General features: G+C 36.4%; 1 protein-coding gene across 1 annotated transcript; it reads right to left on the reverse strand.

Moving 5' to 3' along the window:
• Positions 1-9,725: 9,725 nt before the first annotated feature.
• Positions 9,726-12,096, reverse strand: LOC149148648 (pectinesterase-like). The gene is made up of 2 exons (XM_089438541.1): positions 11,165-12,096; positions 9,726-10,690 (listed from the first exon to the last, which is right to left on the reverse strand). Exons 1-2 carry the CDS (start codon positions 11,958-11,960, stop codon positions 9,978-9,980), a joined length of 1,509 nt encoding a protein of 502 aa, XP_089294667.1. The 5' UTR covers positions 11,961-12,096; the 3' UTR covers positions 9,726-9,977.
• Positions 12,097-20,143: the final 8,047 nt, after the last annotated feature.

A 20,143-nucleotide genomic window follows, 5' to 3' on the forward strand; every position in this document is an offset into this window, starting at 1 on the left:
TACACCAAAGCCCAGCATTTAGCGAGTAAACCAAAAGTCAAAATTGTTTTTTGTTTCGTTGGACACTTCGATCGAAAATAGTCTCCATCAACAAATTGAGAGAGAATAGTCCAAAGGCAGCACAGGGCACCTTAAAGGAAAAAGTGGTTATTACTGTCAGTTTGTGGACCCCAGACCAGATGCCGAGTACCTGCCCAGATTCGTTCCATTATTGTACTGTAAATACATCTATGTCTAGTAGGTTAAAATAGTCAATGGCTTGCTCCTTTTTCTGTCTATACTTTTGATGCAGTCTAATCGGTTTAATTTAAATTTTGTTCGTTGGGAATTTTTTAGAGTTTTGTAATTGGTATTTTTGGGTTTTGTTGGGCATATTTTTTTTCCAGTAAGAAAAAAGTTAAATGGTATTAAAAATAGATAAAGCCTATTACATATGAATACATTGAAATATGAGTTGATTCTTTGGCTATGCAGATTAATAGAAGTATCAATTTTATGTTTTTGCTTCAGAAAGTCTATATAAGAAAAGAGGAAATGGCGGAAATGATATGTATATCTGGTACACATAAAGGAACAAATGTTTACCAGATAGATCGCCTAGATAGATATAGTCTCCTTATAAGGAGCATCTCTTGTTAGCTGAGAGAAAACATGCACTATGAAAAAAAAAAATAGTTCCAGGAAACATACCAGGGGTATAGATATATGGCAAGGTAGATTATGTACCAGGAAGAGAAAAGTCTTGAATCTGGTACGTTTCGGCTTCCATTTTTATATCCATTTTCCACTTTCCCATTGATGCCTCAACACATTAGCTACAATTTCATCTATTAGGCCATAGATAAATTGTTCTTTCATTTATAAGTAAAAACATGATGAGAGCCATACACAACCACTGTCATAATACATGTTCATAACCAACATAATAACAAGATAAATACCAAGGACACAATAGCCATATAATCCACATATGATCCAGTATAATACTTATGAAATAACAAGGAGAAGTAACCTCATATTAATGAGTGCAAAAGCCAACCTAGTATGGGACTACCACGTTCCACCCATCCATAGATTCGCTGAACCAAATCTTTCTTTCAGCCAATTATCCCCTACCATACTCCAAGCATGAATGTGGGACTCAAACCAAACGAACTAACCAAGGCATCCTGAGGCTAAACCACCCAACCCTCTTCAGTGGAAACTAGGATTTACCGCAATCCACACCAGATCACTAGGCCAAAATAATAAACATGTAATAACATGTTGTACCATGATCTACACTAGATCACTAGGCAAAAACAAGCATTGATGCCACCGTATTTCTCCACCTACACCATGAGGAATTTTCCTCTCCTAGTATCTCAGGCTTTACCGTAATCCATATTGGATCACTAGGCCCTAGATTGAGACTCCACCCTCTAGGCTTTACTATATATCCCATCATCCACTGGAAAGGATTCCTTAGCCTAATCAAGAGCAATCACCTCTATGATTTACCGTATATCCCACCACTAACTGGTTGAGGATTCCTAGGCCCGCCGAGACACACAGTGGTTGGCTTTACCGCAACCCACAGTCTGGTTCAAGGGTCACTAAGCCAGTGGCTTTACCACAATCCACAAGATTTGGGATCCGATTCGGGTGATGAAACTAAGTTACAACCATGAGTATGAAAGGAAAAGAATCAATTTCTAGAACTAGTACTTCAAATTTACATAATGAAACTCCAAATGAAAAGAAGAGGATAAAACTTTTTCACATAAGGGTAATCTCAAAACATAGCAAAATTGATACTCTTTTTGATAGTGGCTCTCAAGCTGATCTCATCTTTGAAAACATTGTCAAAAGAATAAACTTGTAAACCATTCCACATCATAAGCCATATCCATTAGGATGGGTGTGTGACAATCCAAAATTGCAAGTAACTAGAAAGTGTAAATTGAAATTCGCCATTACTGCAAATTTCATAGATGAAGTGGAACTTGATGTTGTGCCATTAGACATATGTGGTATAGTTTTGGGTAGCCTGTATCTCTATGACAGAAAAGCTACCTTCCATAGAAATGAAAAAAAATACCATTTGTTCAAATATGGAGTAGAATACGCTGTAAGAGCCCATAGCAAGAAACTAAATCGTTTACTTGTAAATGCGGGGCAGATGAAAAGACTAGTGAATTCTAGCAAGAATTTTGTGCTTCTAATAATCAAACCCAAGAATGATATTGATAATGAAGTTTTTCAAGGTGGTGACTCAAGATTGAAATCTGAATTGGATGATGTTGTTAACCAATATGATGAGATGTTTCAGGAACCAAAAGGATTGCCTCCCAAGAGAGGAATCCAACATGAGATACAGTGGCAGCAAGATAGCCCTCTTCCTAAAATTAGCATGTACAGGACGTTAGTGATGGAAAGTGCAAAAATTAAAAAGAAAATTCAAGAGTTGTTGGATAAAGAGATCATCAGGCCAAGTTCTTCGCCATGTGGGTCACCTATTGTTTTGGTGCCAAAGAAGGATGGATCATGGTGCATGTGTGTGGAGTTACATGCATTGAACAAGATTACGATAAAGAATTGTTACCCACTACCTAGAATAGATGATTTACTTGATCAATTGAAAGATGCAAAGTATTTTACTAAGTTGGACTTAAGGAGTGGCTACCATCAAATTAGAATTGTTGAAGGAAACATTTGGAAGACAACATTCAAAACAAAACAAGGTTTGTTTGAATGGCTAGTTATGCCTTTTGGTTTATGTAATACTCCTGCTTCCTTCATGCGTGTGATGAATGATGTGTTGAGGCCATTTATTGATGAGTTTGTTATAGTCTACTTAGATGACATCTTAATTTCTAGTGAATCGCGTAATGAACATGTCATGCATGTGAGAAAAGTACTTGATGTCTTAAAGAAAGAACACTTGTATTTAAAGATGTCAAAGTGTGAGTTTGGAACAAATTATTTAGTTTACTTGGGTCATATTGTTGGAGGAGGTGAGTTGAAAATAGATCCCTCCAAGGTTGATTTCATTTTGAATTGGCCAAGGCCCAAGATAGTTACTGAGGTAAGAAGTTTTTTGGGAGAAACCCAATATTGGAGTAGCTCCTTTGCATGCATTGACTAGTGTGAAAAAAGTTTTTCAGTGGGGAGGCAAACAACAAAATGCCTTTGATGCATTGAAGGAAAAGATCAGTTCAACTCTAGTACTTGCACTTCCTGACTTGAGATAGTCATTTGAGATCCAAAATGATGCTAGTGACTATGCCATGGGTGTAGTCCTCATGCAACATGGTACGCCTATCCATTTTCATTCAGAAACTTTAAATGGTGCAGTGATTAATTATCCTACATATGACAAGGAATTGTATGCATTGGTGAAAAGTGTGAAAAAGTGGAAATACTACTTGATGGGTAAGGAAACAACCATTCACACTAATCATCATCCATTGCAATACTTGCAATCTCATTCTAAGTTGCAGCAATCAAGGCACTTCCGATGGATGGGTTTTCTTCAACAATTCCACTCGGTAATAAGGTATAAGAAAGGTATCTACAATAAAGTTGTTGATATGCTTTCTAGGCCTATTATTAGTGCAGCTACTTTACTCAAGCATAATTATCTTTCGCATGAAAGTTATATTGAGCAGTATGCATTAGAAAATGACTTTCAGGATGTTTATGCAAGCTTGAGTCAAGGTAACCAAGTAGAGGAATTGGATTATCATTTGCATGATAACTTGTTGTACCATCTTGGAAAGCTTTGTATTCCACAGGGAGAAAGCGTCAACATCATAAGAGAGGCACATACTTCCCTTAATGCTGGTCATTTCAGTGTAAGTAAGATGGTGGCACATCTACAGAGGTGTTGTTATTGGCCTCATATGCTTGAAAGTGTGTCACATTTTATTAAAGGATGTTCGTTATGTGTAGTCAGTAAGCCTAGCAATATGAAGTTAGGATTGTAAACACCACTTTTGATACCTTCATGACCATGGGAGAATGTTTCTATGGATTTTGTAGGAGGTCTTCCATTGTCAAATATAGGTCATGACTATTTGTATATAGTTGTGGATATGTTCAGCAAAATGTGTATTTTGATGCCATGTAAAAAGAAAATTATAACTGAACAAAATGCTCAGTTATTCTTTCAGAATGTATGGTTTCATTTTGTATTGCCCACATCCATTGTTAGTGACCAAGATTCTCTCTTTGTTGGGAAATTTTGATCAAGCTTATGGGGATTCATTGACACCAAATTGAAAAAGAGTACAACATTTCATCCGAAAACAGATGGTCAAACAGAGGTGGTGAATAGGACAGTGATACATCTTCTTTGTGGGTATTTCAAAAAGCATCCTATGTTGTGGGATGAACATTTACACTACATTCAACATGTTTACAACTAGGTCAAACACTCTTCAACTCAAACATTGCCATTTGAAGCATGTTTGGGATACTTGCCTAAGTCTCCTTTGGATTTCATTTTTGGAAAGGATGTTGCTATTGATGGTCATAGGGATATAGACAAAGCAAGAAGGTTCATTAAAAAAATCCAATTGGTACACCAAAGAGTTCAATAACAGCTAGAAAGGAGCCAAGGCAAGTATAAAGCAAGGCACGACAAGCATCTTTTAGATCACAAGTTCCAAGTCGGTGATGAAGTTTGGATTCACATTAGCAAAGAGGGGCTCCAAGGAGAAGGTAAAAAGATGAAACCAATTAGATATGGTCCATTCATAATTCTGGAAAAGATAGGTGACAATGCCTTCAGGTTGGATTTGCCTTCATATATGCAAATTTATGTTGTTGTTAATGTTGAGAACTTAAGGTTGTATGAACCTCCTTTGATTGAAGATCAAGGAGAAAATGTCAAGATTCCTTCATTGAGAATTTTTCTTCTAAATACCTTGATGAACTACAACAAGACACCATTCTTGACTAAAGAACATGGTCTTCAACACGAGGGAGTGCCGATTACCTTCGAGTGGGGCTCAAAGGAACAAATCCTTCAAAAGCGAAATGGATCGAGATTTGAAAGGTGAGGGAACTGTATCCTCACCTGTTGAACAACTAAAAGTGATCTTTTGGGGTCCAAAAGGCTTGTAGTGGGGAGGAATGATCAGCTACTCAAAAAATATCTCAAAATTCAAAGTTGTCGGATCGGTGTGGAACTTGAATGACTGCGTAGTTCTCATCATCCTAAATCTAGCGCAACTCGTTTTGCGTGAAATGAACTACGTATGCTCTCATAAACATGTTCTGTTCGTTTTCCTAAACATGTGAATTTTAACAAAAATACAGACAACCCAGTCAACAGTCGATACTGTTGATGTGGCACTGACTGGGCATGCCTATGTGGCAAGGTGACTATGCATATGCCTGATTTGACCTTCAGCGAATTGCATTTTGATAAGTGGCACATTGTTATTGGTGGAGTTTTGGACGATTTGATTGGTTAGTTGGTGGTCAACTATGAGCTACCACGTGGCCAAGCCAGGGGGCTCCATGTGGCAGCCTAAGGGCCACCAAAAATTGGGGTAATGTATGAGCAGCAGTGGGCAGGGGTCGAACCCACGACCTCCAAGTCCAAAGTCCAAGCCTTAGCCAATACACCATACGTTGGTGCTTAACATATTATGGTTCCGACATATATTTAAAGTCTAAGTCCGCACCATTCAGAGGAAAGGGCTAGCCCATGGGGCCAATCCTTGGCCATATCGCCACCCACAGGACCACCATCGGAGTGGAGTGTCGGCCAGGCCATTGGCCTTAGCCTCGGGCATTTAATCTGTCCCACAATTTCACCTAGAATTAGGTGAAATCGATGCTTAGTTAGCGAAATTGGGGGAGAATTTGTAGGATGGTGCCAGATTTTGGGGAAATTGTGGTGCGATTAGCAGAAAGACTTTGGGAGGCCATAACTTCTTTAGTTTTTTACCAAATCAGGAGCACAAAGAGGCTAGATAAGCATTTTTGGGCATTCTGGAGCCATTCAAATAGGTTTCAAAGCTATATGAGCATTGTAAACTGATGTATTCACACTTTTGAGCATAATAGAGAGGGCCAAGCCATTGGAAACTGGACCAAGGAGACGTAGCCCAAGCGGGGTGAACTCCTTCATCATGTGTTGTTTTGATATTGTTTTGGTGATGTTCATGTCTGTTATATGTTGTTGTTTAGTCATTTGTTTATGTTAATTTGTACATGCAATTTACATAAAAACACTTAAAAACTCATGTTAAAACTTGCAATTAACCTCATGAATCCTTAAACACTTTTACATACTCTGAAGAGGAATTTAGCACAAAAAAATTAATTTTCCCATTCAAATCAGTCACTTGTCCAAATTTTTATAGCCATGAAGGAAGGGCTAAGTATTGTACATGTTTGTGAAATTTTTGCCTTTGCCACTTGGTCCAAACTTAAATTTAAGAAGGGAATGTTGAGTATTATACATGTTATGATAGTGAAATTTTTGTCTTTGCCATTGGTCCAAACTGACGTTTATGAAGGGAAAGTTGTGCATCGTACATGTGTTATCATGGTGATTAGGGCTCTCATTTGTTGTTTTCAAGAGTATGGGAACCAACACAAAGAGCTTTAGTAGTGGGTTGCATAACTCCCTTTTATCATAATATTAAAAAGATTTTAATATCTGACATGGTCAAATATTAGTATCACAAAAAATTCTGAATTTCACTATGTCGAGTGTCAATTGATTGCAACATACAGAAATACACAAGGTTCATTCTATCTTGGATAAATGTCTTGCCTTGTTGTTTGAGGGAAAGTACGCCTTTTAAATTCCATTAAAAATTCTTTCCATTAAATTCAAAGGGAAAAGGAGCTAAACCACACTTTTATCATCTTCAGAGATTCAATCAAATGCTGACCATATGTCAAAGCATGTTATCTCTTTGGATCTAGTTTCATTAATGATTAGAAATTGTAGGGATTTCCAAGGATGAGGTGGAAAGCACACTACCACCAAAGAGAGTACACCCATAATAATTTGTTTAAGTGAAAAATTATGCTCTGTCAAACTGTTCTTGATGATAAGGAAGTAGACTAATGTGGTGGTTTTTTGTCCCTTTTCCAAGCAGATTTTCTTGTCTTTTTTGCCCAAAATCAGGCCAGAAATTGGGAAAATTGTAGTTTTAAGTTGCTGAACAGTTTGTATAAACTGAGTACTCCAGGGGTTTTCCATGATGTTGAATCTATTTCTGCATTCAAAAGTACCATTTAAAAGATGAAATAGTATGATCCCACCAAGAATCATGTCACCAATTCCAATGAAAAGGCCATAAATCACCTTATTAGACTACACCCATAGAGTTGTTGTTGGTAATGACTATATTTTTTATGGATTGTCTTGATGTGTGATTCAAGAACCATCGTCCTCTAAATTATTGGTGTTATTGTTTTTGTTGTGAGCCTACGAGGTTCTCAACATAAAAAATGAAATATTTTGATTAATTTAATGGAAAGGTAATATTTTTCTCTTTGGAAAAAGGATCTCTTTCCATTATTTTATTAGAAATGCTAAGAGAGTGATTACACAGTAGTATCCAATCTTAACAAAGAAAAAAATAGTCTTTCACATTAAAACATGATATTTTAAGTAGTGACTTAGTATGTTTTTTTTATTTAAGAATAGCTGAGAAATACACTTGGAATTTGCAAATTTAACTAATATTAATTTTATGGAATAGTTAGGTTTCAGTGGAATCATTTGAATGTTATGATATTATAAATGTTCCCACTATGTAAAAAAAACTATTCAGGTCAAAAGACAAACATCTATGCTTTAAAATATTTTAAAACTAAAAGCAAAACTTGACTTCTTCAATGAAATTTGGAATCCTTAACCTAAGTCTAGTGCATATTTTATAAGCCTTGCATAATTTCAGAAAGTGTTCCATCTATGCTTTAAAATATTTTAAAACTAAAAGCAAAACTTGACTTCTTCAATGAAATTTGGAATCCTTAACCTAAGTCTAGTGCATATTTTATAAGCCTTGCATAATTTCAGAAAGTGTTCCATCTATGCTTTAAAATATTTTAAAACTAAAAGCAAAACTTGACTTCTTCAATGAAATTGTGTTCCATCTATGCTTTAAAATATTTTAAAACTAAAAGCAAAACTTGACTTCTTCAATGAAATTTGGAATCCTTAACCTAAGTCTAGTGCATATTTTATAAACCTTGCATAATTTCAGAAAGTGTTCTAGAGTCTGTAAAAAAAACTTTCAAAAAAACTTACCAATCCATAAATCCTCTTTGCTTGAGCAAATTCCATAGGGTTACAACAATTCAAGATGTTCTCCATGAATGCAATTTCTTTTGCAAACAAAAAAGCCCAAACATTACAGGGACTCTGTTTGCAAACTCACATTTATTGATATTATAAATTATCTAATTAAATTAACTTCAAGTGTTGAAAATGCTACTTTTACCCTAGTTTCAACAAAATAAAATACCTCACTTTGATGTTTTCTTAACCAGCAAGTAACTTTCATTACCCCAGTGCCTTCAAGTCTACATGAAGAAAAATATTTTACTGAGACTTTTTTTTGAAACAATAGCCCACTAGATGATTTCTCCTGCATCTTTCTTCACAAATCCATTTCCTTTCCGAATTTGACAACAACTAATATAAAGCCTCATTTCTGTCTGCCTCTCTCAGATATTGGAATTTGACACGACACATTTGAACCCTAGCTGATCAATTCCAAATCCCACACAAACTCCTCTCGAATTGGAATTTGAAACATGACACAATTGAACCCTAATGTGTAACTGATCAATTCCAAATCCCACACAAACTCTCCCTGTCAATCCCACAGAAACTCCTCTCCCATTGGAATCTGACACATGACACAATTGAACCCTAACATGTAACTGATCAATTCCAAATCCCACACAAACTCTCCCTGTCTCAGTCCTCCTCCTATCCAAATCCTACCCACCTAGCATTGTATTTCATTGTCCATATATATCCTACACACCTTGCATTTTATTTCATCATCCATTATTGCAATTGAGTATTTCTTTCCACATTCCCATTTTTTCTATAAACATTCTTTTACACCTTTAAATACAATTACTAATATAATAACTTTTAAAACTCAAAATGTTTTAAAAATAATAAAATATATATAATAAAAACATGTAAACCATACTAAACCTTTATGCATAAAAACAATGAAAAGCTAAAAATTGAAAAGTATTTAGCGAAAACACTAGTAATGCAAACGTATCTCTTGTCAACCCACCAAACCCAGTATGTAGCGAGTAGCACAAAAGTCAAATTTAGCGAGTAGCACAAAAGTCAAATTTGTTTTTTGTTTCGTTTGACATTTAATCGAAAATAGTCTCTAAATCAACGAATTGAGAGAGAATAGTGCAAAGGCAGCACGTGGCACCTTTAAGAAAAAAAAAGAAGGATGGTTATTATGGTCCGTTGTGGACCCGAGCCGCGTACCGCCTGGTTCTCGTCCTTTCCAGTTTTTTGGATAAGTGCATCTCCTTCCCCAGAATCGTTCCATTAATTGTACTGTAAATACAACTACGTCAAGTGGCCTGCTCCTTTTTCTGTACGTACTTTTGACACTCTAATTTGCTTAATTTTATCTAAAATTTGCATAATCTTAATGTTGTAGGGATTTTTGAGGGCCATAGTCTATTTATTATACCATTATACCAAATTTGTTAAACTGTCATTATACCATTTGAATTTCTAGATACTTAATATTATTCACGTATCGAACCAAATTTGTTAACCCTTCAAAACTGCAAAGAGGTACATCATCGTTTCTCTCTGTTACAAGCCCAGGATCGAACCACTACACAACCCCTTTAACTTGATGACACATATTTTAACCAAAGCATAAATGGAGACCATGATCCCCAACTGGTTATGTTTTATGAAAAATACGTACTAGTGACGAAAAGTCCAGAAACTCCATTGCGCGCTAAGTCCCAGTGGTGGTGCTAGTGAAACCTGAGACGTACTTAACTCCGGTGGAAGGTAACCATGAATCTCCTTCAATGAATTTTGAGACTGTAAATTGGCTTGCCTCGCTTGAGCTATTAATCACTCGATACCCCGCCCATTTGACCCGATTTGTAGTGCCCGCACCAGGGCCGCGGTTCATATATTCCCCATAGTAGAGGGTGCTGAGGGCGAAGGATCCATTCCATTCGAGCCAACCGGCAGGTTGAATCAGGTCGCCCAGAAAAGACTGCATGAAGACAGTGCGAGAGTACTCTTTCCATGGCCTCCCAAGATATGCCTCGAACGAGCTCTTCACTGGAGCCAGGTCTGGGGCTGCGGTCACATTACAGTTCTGAATGGAAATTCCAGTGTTCTCATTGGGGTCCTGCCTGCCCTGAGCGGTGTAAAGAATCTTCTGATTCTCGAGGGGTCTCCGCGCCAGCAAATTGCAATCCTGAAAAACGACGGCGGAGTTGCCGAAGATGAAATCTACGGTGCCATAGATGTTGCATTCTCTGTAAAACTGACGAAGGGAATGGGCGTATAGGGTGTCCTGGTAACCCTTGAAGCTGCATCGATAGAAAGCCGAGAGATCTGATCCCACACGCAGGGCCACCGCCTGGTGTTTTGCGGGTCCTGCCGTGTTCTCGAAGGTCATGTCGCGAGCGAGGAATCCGTTTCCAGTCAGAGCTGCAATATGGCATACCAACTACATTATTAATATATTACACCAATCTATTGGAAACTATCTTCTTTAAGAAATATATTCTTAACCAATAAACGTTAAACCTAATTAAATCATACTAGGCTATTCAAAATTTTAACCTATGTTAAGGCCATTTTCTTGCTTGGCCATTGTACGGACGAAAAAAAGGCAATACTGACGCAGCGAGGTCATTTTCCTGCCAGCAAAAAAGCAAGCACCTAACTGTAATTTCCAGAAAGAAACAACTTTAACTTCAAATATTGCAGCTGTGATTTCCGGAAAGAGACAGCTTTAATCTCAAATATTGAATTTGGTTGATTGTCCATCTTAAAAGTGCCTGTCAATCAACAAGTGCAATATCTTGGTTTCTTTTCGCTAATCTCCTTTTAAAACTAAATCTGTCCATTTGCTGGACCCTTGGCGGTAGAGTGAGAGCAAATTCTTATCAGTGGACTTACCAACAGTTGCAGAACGAAAGGTTGTGAAATTGTCCTTCACATTTCGGTTTCTGGTCACCACTGTGACATCCATACCATCTCCAACGAACATGATATTAGTTTTCTTCTTGTGCAGCTCCACATTCTCTGCATAAACTCCTGCTTTTATATGAATTACGTATCTCGTCTGGCTCTTCTCGGGAGCCTTCTCCACTGCCTCTGTAATGTTCGTGTAATTTCCACTGCCGTCCTTCGCAACCACGGCGTTCGGCTTCACCGTGCTCGTAGAGGTTTGCAGAAGCCTTCGATCTCCGGCTGACATCCAGGTCGGAAAACCATCGGAATCCCTGGGCATGAAATTGGGATCAGATTGATCCGACAACAGACAGCGATTCTGAGTCGGAAAAGTTCGCCGCTGATTGGCCAGGCTTGAAGCTTCGGCTGAAATATTCTTGACCATAGCCAGCGAATTGCTGACCAGATGAGACACATTGCGCAGCCCTCCCAGCAAACGTTGCTTGAGATTCCCCTTGCTGTGAGAAAAACTATCAAGGCAGGTGTACTGATTCGTGATGGCCGCGCTCAGCAATGTCTCGAGGTCACTGGCGTGCTGTGGAATTGACATGAAAGTCGCGTTCTCCAAATCGGAGAGCGTGCCGTGCAATTCATCGAGCGTGTCATGGAATAACTCGAAACAATCTTTCAGGGCACCGCGTTGTCTCTGGTCGAGACCGGGGCGACGTAGCCCGCGGGCTTTGGCATTTGCCTTCTTTACCGCATTTATACTCAGATGCACGACGGCCTTCACAATCTCCATGGGGTTTGGCCGTTTAGATAATCCAGGAAAGCTCGAAACGCTGGATACACAGAATTTCGAAGCCGTTGAGATAACCCAGGAAAGCTCGAAACGCTGGATACACAGAATTTCGAAGCCGATTAGCCAATCTTAAGAAATCCTTTGAAGAATTTTGAGGCAGAGTGGGAAATCTTAGGAACTCTTTTTTATGGTGGTGAGATTTCATTTTATGGGTTTTTTATCATGGTTGTTTGGAGCTTCTATTTGTTAAAATTAGATATTCTCTTGTGTTTGGTAAATTAAAAATTAGACGTTCTTTTGTGTTTGGTAAATTAAATATTCTTGTGTGATGGTATATTGGCGGTTGGAATTGGAAGAAATTTAAATTAGTTTTATTTAATTATTTTAAGTTTTGGACTTTATTTATTAAATATTTTTTATTTAATTATAATTTTTTATTATTTAAATTATATATTTTGAATGCATAAATAAAATCCATTAAATATTTTTTTGTCACATTATAATTTTTTATTATTTAAAATATGTTTTTTGAATGCATAAATACAATAGATTCAACACATTACCAAATTGTTAAAACATCTCAAAAAAAATAGGGTTATAATCTTTATATTACTAATTTTAATATCTAATTCTCATATTAAATGCTAAATTCTTTGTAATAAAATTAGATAACAATATGAATTTTTTCAATATTTCTTATAAATACATATATTTTTTTTGTTATGCCGGCGAGACATGTATAAGCGGGTTGTGTTTAGGATCACTTGGATACACAAAGGCTTAGCAAGATGCCTTTTGCCAATTGTGCTATCACCAGCTAACCTTATATATCATAAAATAATATAATTTTTATTATTTTAAATATTTTTTTCAATAATTTAGATTTAATTTTAATCAATGCAATATTCTTTTCTCTTTGGTTTTTTAGATTTTAAATTATATTTAATTTAATAAAAAAAATTAATATAAAATTCTATAAAAAAAAATTATTTTTTTCTCACTATTCAATATTTTTATTCAATATCATTTTCAAAATATCTATATCTTCATACTTTATATATATATATATATATATAAACTTTTTTTATTTAATATAATTTTCTTAATTTAAAATATATTTTTGAAACATGTTTTTGGTAATCACATTAAAATTCATTTGTCAACAGGTTTCAAACTAGCAAGTGTGATTCATCATGTCCTGCACCAGCTAAGCAAATATTGTTCATTCTCGATACAAAATAAACCACACTTCTAACTCCAAATGATAGACAAATAAATTTTGATATAATTATCACCAAAAACATATTTTAAAAAATTAATATATATGCAAAAAAAACCTTAATTCAATAATTAAAATATATTTTTAATATATCAATAAATTAAATTAATTGAAAAATATTTATAACGCTTAATCTCATAAACTTACGATTATAACCAATTCAATCTTAAATTTCCAAACCAAAAGAATAATCAAATCATAAAATATTTATTCTACAAATCATAAAATATTTATTCTACAGCATACATTAAAATACATAGGTTTTAAATACATAAAAAAATTTAGAGTCATGATCTATATGTAATAAGACCATTAATGGTAAACCACACACTAAACCTTTATTCATAAAAATAATGAAAAGTTAACCAACACGCCCCACACTTTAAAGTATTTCGCGAGTACACTAATAAAGTATTTCGCCCAGTATTTAGCGAGTAAACCAAAAGGCAGCACAGGGCACCTTTAAGGAAAAAGTGGTTATTACTGTCGGTTTGTGGACCCCAGACCAGATGCCGAGTACCTGCCCAGATTCGTTCCATTATTCAACGTCGAGTAGGTTAAAATTGTCAATGGCTTGCTCCTTTTTCTGTCTATACTTTTGATGCAGTCTAATCGGTTTAATTTAAATTTTGTTCGTTGGGAATTTTTTAGAGTTTTGTAATTGGTATTTTTGGATTTTGTTGGGCATATTTTTTTCGAGTAAGAAAAAAGTTCAATTGTGTTAAAAATAGATAAGGCCTATTATATATGAATACACTGAAATATGAGTTGATTTTTTGGCTTTGCAGACTAATAGAAGTATCAATTTTATGTTTTTGCTTCAGAAAGTCTACATGAAGAAAAGAGGAAACAGTGGAAAATAATATGTATATGCGGTACACATAAAGGAACAAACGTTTACCAGATAGATCACCTAGATAGATATAGTCTCCTTATAAAGAGCATCTCTTGTCAACTGAGAGAAAACATGCACTATGAAAAAGAAAAACAGTTCCAGGAAACATACCAGGGGTATAAATATATGGCAAGGTAGATTATGTACTAGGAAGAGAAAAGTCTTGAATCTGGTACGTTTCAGTTTCCATTTTTATATCCATTTTCCACTTTCCCATTGATGCCTCAACAAATTAGCTACAATTTCATCTATTAGGCCATAGATAAATTGTTCTTTCATTTATAAGTAAAAACATGATGAGAGCCATACACAACCACTGTCATAATACATGTTCATAACCGACATAATAACAAGATAAATACCAAGGACACAATAGCCATATAATCCACATATGATCTAGTATAATACTCATGAAATAACAAGGAGAAGTAACCTCATATTAATGAGTGCAAAAGCCAACCTGGTATGGGACTACCACGTTCCACTCGCCCATAGATTCGCTGAAGCAAATCTTTCTTTCAGCCAATCACCCCCTACCATACTCCAAGCATGAATGTGGGACTCAAACCAAAAGAACTAACCAGACATCCTGAGGCTAAACCACCCAACCCTCATCAGTGAAAACTAGGATTTACCGCAATCCACACTGGATCACTAGGCCAAAATAGTAAACATGTAATAACATGCTTTACCATGATCTCCACCAGATCACTGGGCAAAAACAAGCATGGATGCCACCGTATTTCTCCACCTACACCATGAGGAATTTTCCTCTCCTAGTATCTCAGGCTTTACCGCAATCCATATTGGATCACTAGGCCCTAGATTGAGACTCCACCCTCTAGGCTTTACTATATATCCCATCATCCACTGGAAAGGATTCCTTGGCTTAATCAAGGGAAATCACCTCTAAGATTTACCGTATATCCCACCACCAACTGGTCGAGGATTCCTAGGCCCGCCGAGACTCACAATAGTTGGCTTTACCGCAACCCATAGTCTGATTCAAGGGTCACTAGGCCAGTGGCTTTACCACAATTCACAATCTGGTTCATGGATCACTAGGCCACGTGTTCTTTCTTTCGGAGATCCACCTCATTAAGCTTTGAATCCATCTAACAATCCAGCTCAACCAAAATATCAGAACCCCATCACACCATGGTTATCCGAAAATGGAAAGACTAGGCTGAAAACATTGTCACACCTCACAAAACCCATGCTATGACAACAAAGAACCACATCAAATACCATGCATGCCAAATCTAGCAAGGAAAACATGCACATCGTTACCTGCAAAGAATCTCGTTATAGTTGCTTGATCCCGCTCTTCCTTACTTGCTCCTTCCTTCCTCTTTCCTTCCTTTCCTTTCTTGATCCAATGCTAAAGTGCTCCAAGAAAACTCTAAGTTTCCAAGAGTAAGAGAGAGAGAGAGAGATAATAATGGGAGAGCTACAAAATTGAACTAACAAAAGCTACATTGACCAAGCATGAGAAAAAGCGTGCCCATTGATCGTCATAAGCCTTTTTATCAATAAGGCCTCTATTTTCTTCATTTTCTATTATTTTCCTTCATTTTCCTCCTCACATGCAACCTTTGACCTTTGACCTTCCTTTTCTCCTAATTTCCATTATTTTCATAAATAAAATGCCAATTAATGCCTTTTTCCTTTTAAAATCCTTTGCCATTTCCTTTGCCAAATTATTTTAGCCATAATAACCAAAATGAGCACCCACTCTGATGTTTTTCCCACCATTTAGCTTGGAATACGTATCCCATGACTGTGGTATTATATATTTTTACATGTATTTTTAACGAGGGTTATTACAGAACCCTCGCCCTTGAGGGAACACCATCCTCAGTGTTCAATGATACCTATAAACTAGAAAACCATTGAAAACAAAACATACTACTTATGGATCTTTATAACTTATCTTGTTGCAATATTTACAAGGACCACTGCTGAAACATGAAAATCATACCGTTTACTAGAGATTTATAACATACCTCATTACAGAATTTACAATAAAAACCACATATAATTAAGCACATTTTCTTCAACTAGAAAATAACCATATTGTTTGTGGAACTTTATAAACCAGCTCAATATAGTATTTACAATAATATACACATGTACACATATGTACATTTTCTCAACCAACAAATAAAAGGATACAATGCCTGCATCTACAACAAGGGAATCCAAAGGCTCACACCTCCACCATAAAATTAATACCAAGATTCACCTCCTTCTCAGGAAGTCCAGAATCCACTACAAGGTCAAATATACATCCAATTTCGAGCAGTATAATCTTGTGCCACTTTTCCTCTCTGTGAACAGTTACTGGTTCATTGTTCTACGGTGCACTCCCAATGTGCATCTGATTCCATGTGGAAATGCTAATGACCAAAACAAATCCATTCCTGACATTGCCTTCTCTGCTACACAGTCCCTCAGGCAATCCTGTCACCCCTTCCGTGCAGTCACTCACCTTCCAAGTTCCCCAACATCCCCCATCCTAGGCGATCCATCCCTTGGCAAGGCTTCCTCGCATCAAAAGGTCAAATAGGCAAGGAATATACCTACATCAAATCATCATACTGGTCATAGTATGCTCATGGAAATAAATGGACACTATGGGGCATCGATGTCCCCCCATGGCCTTGCTTCTGAAGTGCTTTACCAACATACTGTTTGTTTTTCCAATTTCTTTCATTATTGCTGTTAATTCTTGCAGTCGATTTCAACAACCTGACCCATGCATTTCCCGTGCTTTCCTATACCAAGCACATAACTGCCATTAGATTTAAAATAAATTGAAATAAATTCATATCATACCTCATTGATAGCTCATCAATAAGGTACACTTGCAATCCTGTTTACTTCCTGTCACGTCAAGTCAAACTAGCATCTTTGATCCAATCATTGTATAAACATATCGCATCAGGTTAACTCAAAACACAACCATCATAGATCAAAATCATAAATCACATGTAACCATCATAAACCAAAATCATATATCACATGTAATCATGATAGGCCAAAATCATAAATCACATGCATAATAAAACTAAAATAAAATATTGATACTTATCCTTTAATCAATCCTTAACTTATACCTTTTTCCTTATTCAATACACACACTCAATCCTTAACTTATACCTTTTTCCTTATTCAATACGCACACCGATCAGTTGCCACACCTAGAAAACACCTAGTTCCTTCTCCTCAACCATGTGCACATGCACATAGTGTGCACCACACACATACAACCACACACGACATACAACACCATGCAATACATGCACCTACACTTGACAAACCACACGTACACCTACACCCAGTGTACAACACAACACATACTCCTACATCGGGTGTACACCACAACACAATACATACACCTACACTTGATGTACAACACAATATATACACATGTCACGATACCACAACTACATAATATGACATGACCGCAACACATGTACGACATGCACATAATGCCACATGTACACCAGTACCACATGTACAACATGTAGAAAATACCATCTATACACAACAACACCTGCACAACATGTACAAAACATTACATATACACGACACCACCTGCACAATGTGTACACAATGCCACGTGTACATCACACCACCTGTACAATGTGTACACAATACCACATGTACACAACACCACATGCATGACATGTACACGATACCACATGTACACAATGCCACATGAACGAAATACACACAACAACACACGTACAACATGTACACAAAACCACGTGCACACAACACCACATGTACAGTAATGAACACAACACCATATGTACACAGTACCATATGTACAATATGCACACAACACCATATGTACATAGCACTCCATATACAACATGTACAAAGCATCATATGTACACAACACTGCATATCCAACATGTGCACAACACCATATGCATACAATGCTGCATATCCAACATGCGTACAATATGATATGTACACAACACCAAATATCCAACATGTACATAGCACCATATATACCCAACACTGCATATTAAATATTCACACAACGCTATTTGTACCACCCTGTACATAACATTGAACAAACAACATGAACACACACTATATATACACAACACCACATGTGCACAATATCACAGATGCAACATGTACAACATATACAAGATATGCACAACAGTAGCACTGCACATCCAAAACCATACTGTCTCTACCAAGAAACCTTGTTTCGAGTGTCTCTCTACCATCCATTCTTATCCTAGCACGCCGCAAAGCACATTATTTTCATTTCGCTGATGTATCCTTGAGTGTTACCTGTCATAACATAAGCATAGACATAATACAAGCATGCAATATCAATTCATATCCACATGATATTGACCTCATAAATTTGTCAGGGCTACTCTTCCCAATTAATTCCTCGTAGGACCATGTACCTCTTCATGCCATTCACCTATATAAGTAATCATTCTTCCACAAGAATGATCCTATTAGGCAACGAATACATACATACATGTATACATATAAACATCAACATAAAACAATCATGATTCCTGATGACCTGGTCAGATAACAACGTACATACATACATATATGCATATAAACATTGGCATAAAGCAATCATGATCACAACATCATTACTAGATCTCAAGGTCAAGGTTAAGAGAGCTTCCTTTATTCATGCACAAGATGCACAACATTGATAACAACAGTTCCCAAGATAGCCAAGGCATCTATTACCTTAAGCCCATTTACTTTACCTTTCTTGCTACCTTTCTCATGATTGTCCTACCACCATCCATTATCCCAATGGACCAAACCAATCCAACTGACTGTCATATTCTTTCCTTCAACTGCCCTTTACTCATGCACTGAACTTCATTTGAGTCTTCCATTACCTGTTGGTACCACATAGCTCTCCCAGAGTTCCATCAATTTTCTTCTTTCCCAACCAATTCCCAAGATTCTCAAACATAAAAGGCAAGAATAAAAAGAAACCAAGAACAAAACCATGAAAACCAATAAAAATACCACACCAGAAACAAAGTGGCAAGAAATTGCACTATACATAAAAAAATCTGCAAATCAAACTCAACAAATCACAAAATACCAAAAGCACAAGACTGGAAATAGAGACCATGACTCCATCCCCACAGGTTTCCAATGCTTCCAAGTGAAAGCCCAAGTTAAGCCTTCTTCACAACTTCATGGTAGTCTCTTTTTCCATGCAATCCCTTGCATCATACTTCCGTTAACACATCATTGTCAGTGCATAAATAAACATAACATTACACCAATTACCTTACCTTGTTACGCCAAGCATGTTTCCCTACAACTGCTCACACATGTTGAACACATGTTCCAAGGATCAAGGCAACATATCTACTAATTTGAAATCATCCTTTACCATATATAACAACCATGTCATAATCAAATCAACTCATATTCAACAGTCATAATACATAATGTTACACTCAAGTACATATCAGTTGTCTCAACACATATGTCTTAGCATGACCATCTTAAAACAAGATCATTTCTTGATGCAATCTTATATACAAATACTCATATCATGCAATTAATTAAACATTCAAAAAAAATATAAATGTACCATGGTAGATAAATCAACTAGACGACATAATAGACACCAAACACTCAAACACCAAATAGATGACATAAACAAATAGTCAAGCACTAAATATATTGTTATGAGCCAGTTCACAAAAATATATAAAATATAGATCAATGACTTCAAAATCAACCTCTTGGAGGGGGCAACTTCCTTTACATTACACAAATGAACAATTCTTGGATGATACAATGATAAGACCTCCTTTATATATATATATATATATATATATATATATATAAGAGTCTAAGGGGTCCCAATACAATCAGAGCCCACATAACAATAATATTGTAGGGGCACAACAATAACAATAATGGGATTCTATGGGGCACAATAACAACAACACAGGGACTATATGGGCACAATAATACAATAAG

Source organism: Pinus tabuliformis, chromosome 9 (assembly GCF_031772625.1).
Source record: "Pinus tabuliformis cultivar Carrire ecotype Pingquan chromosome 9, CPIR1, whole genome shotgun sequence".
Lineage (NCBI taxonomy): Eukaryota > Viridiplantae > Streptophyta > Pinopsida > Pinales > Pinaceae > Pinus > Pinus tabuliformis.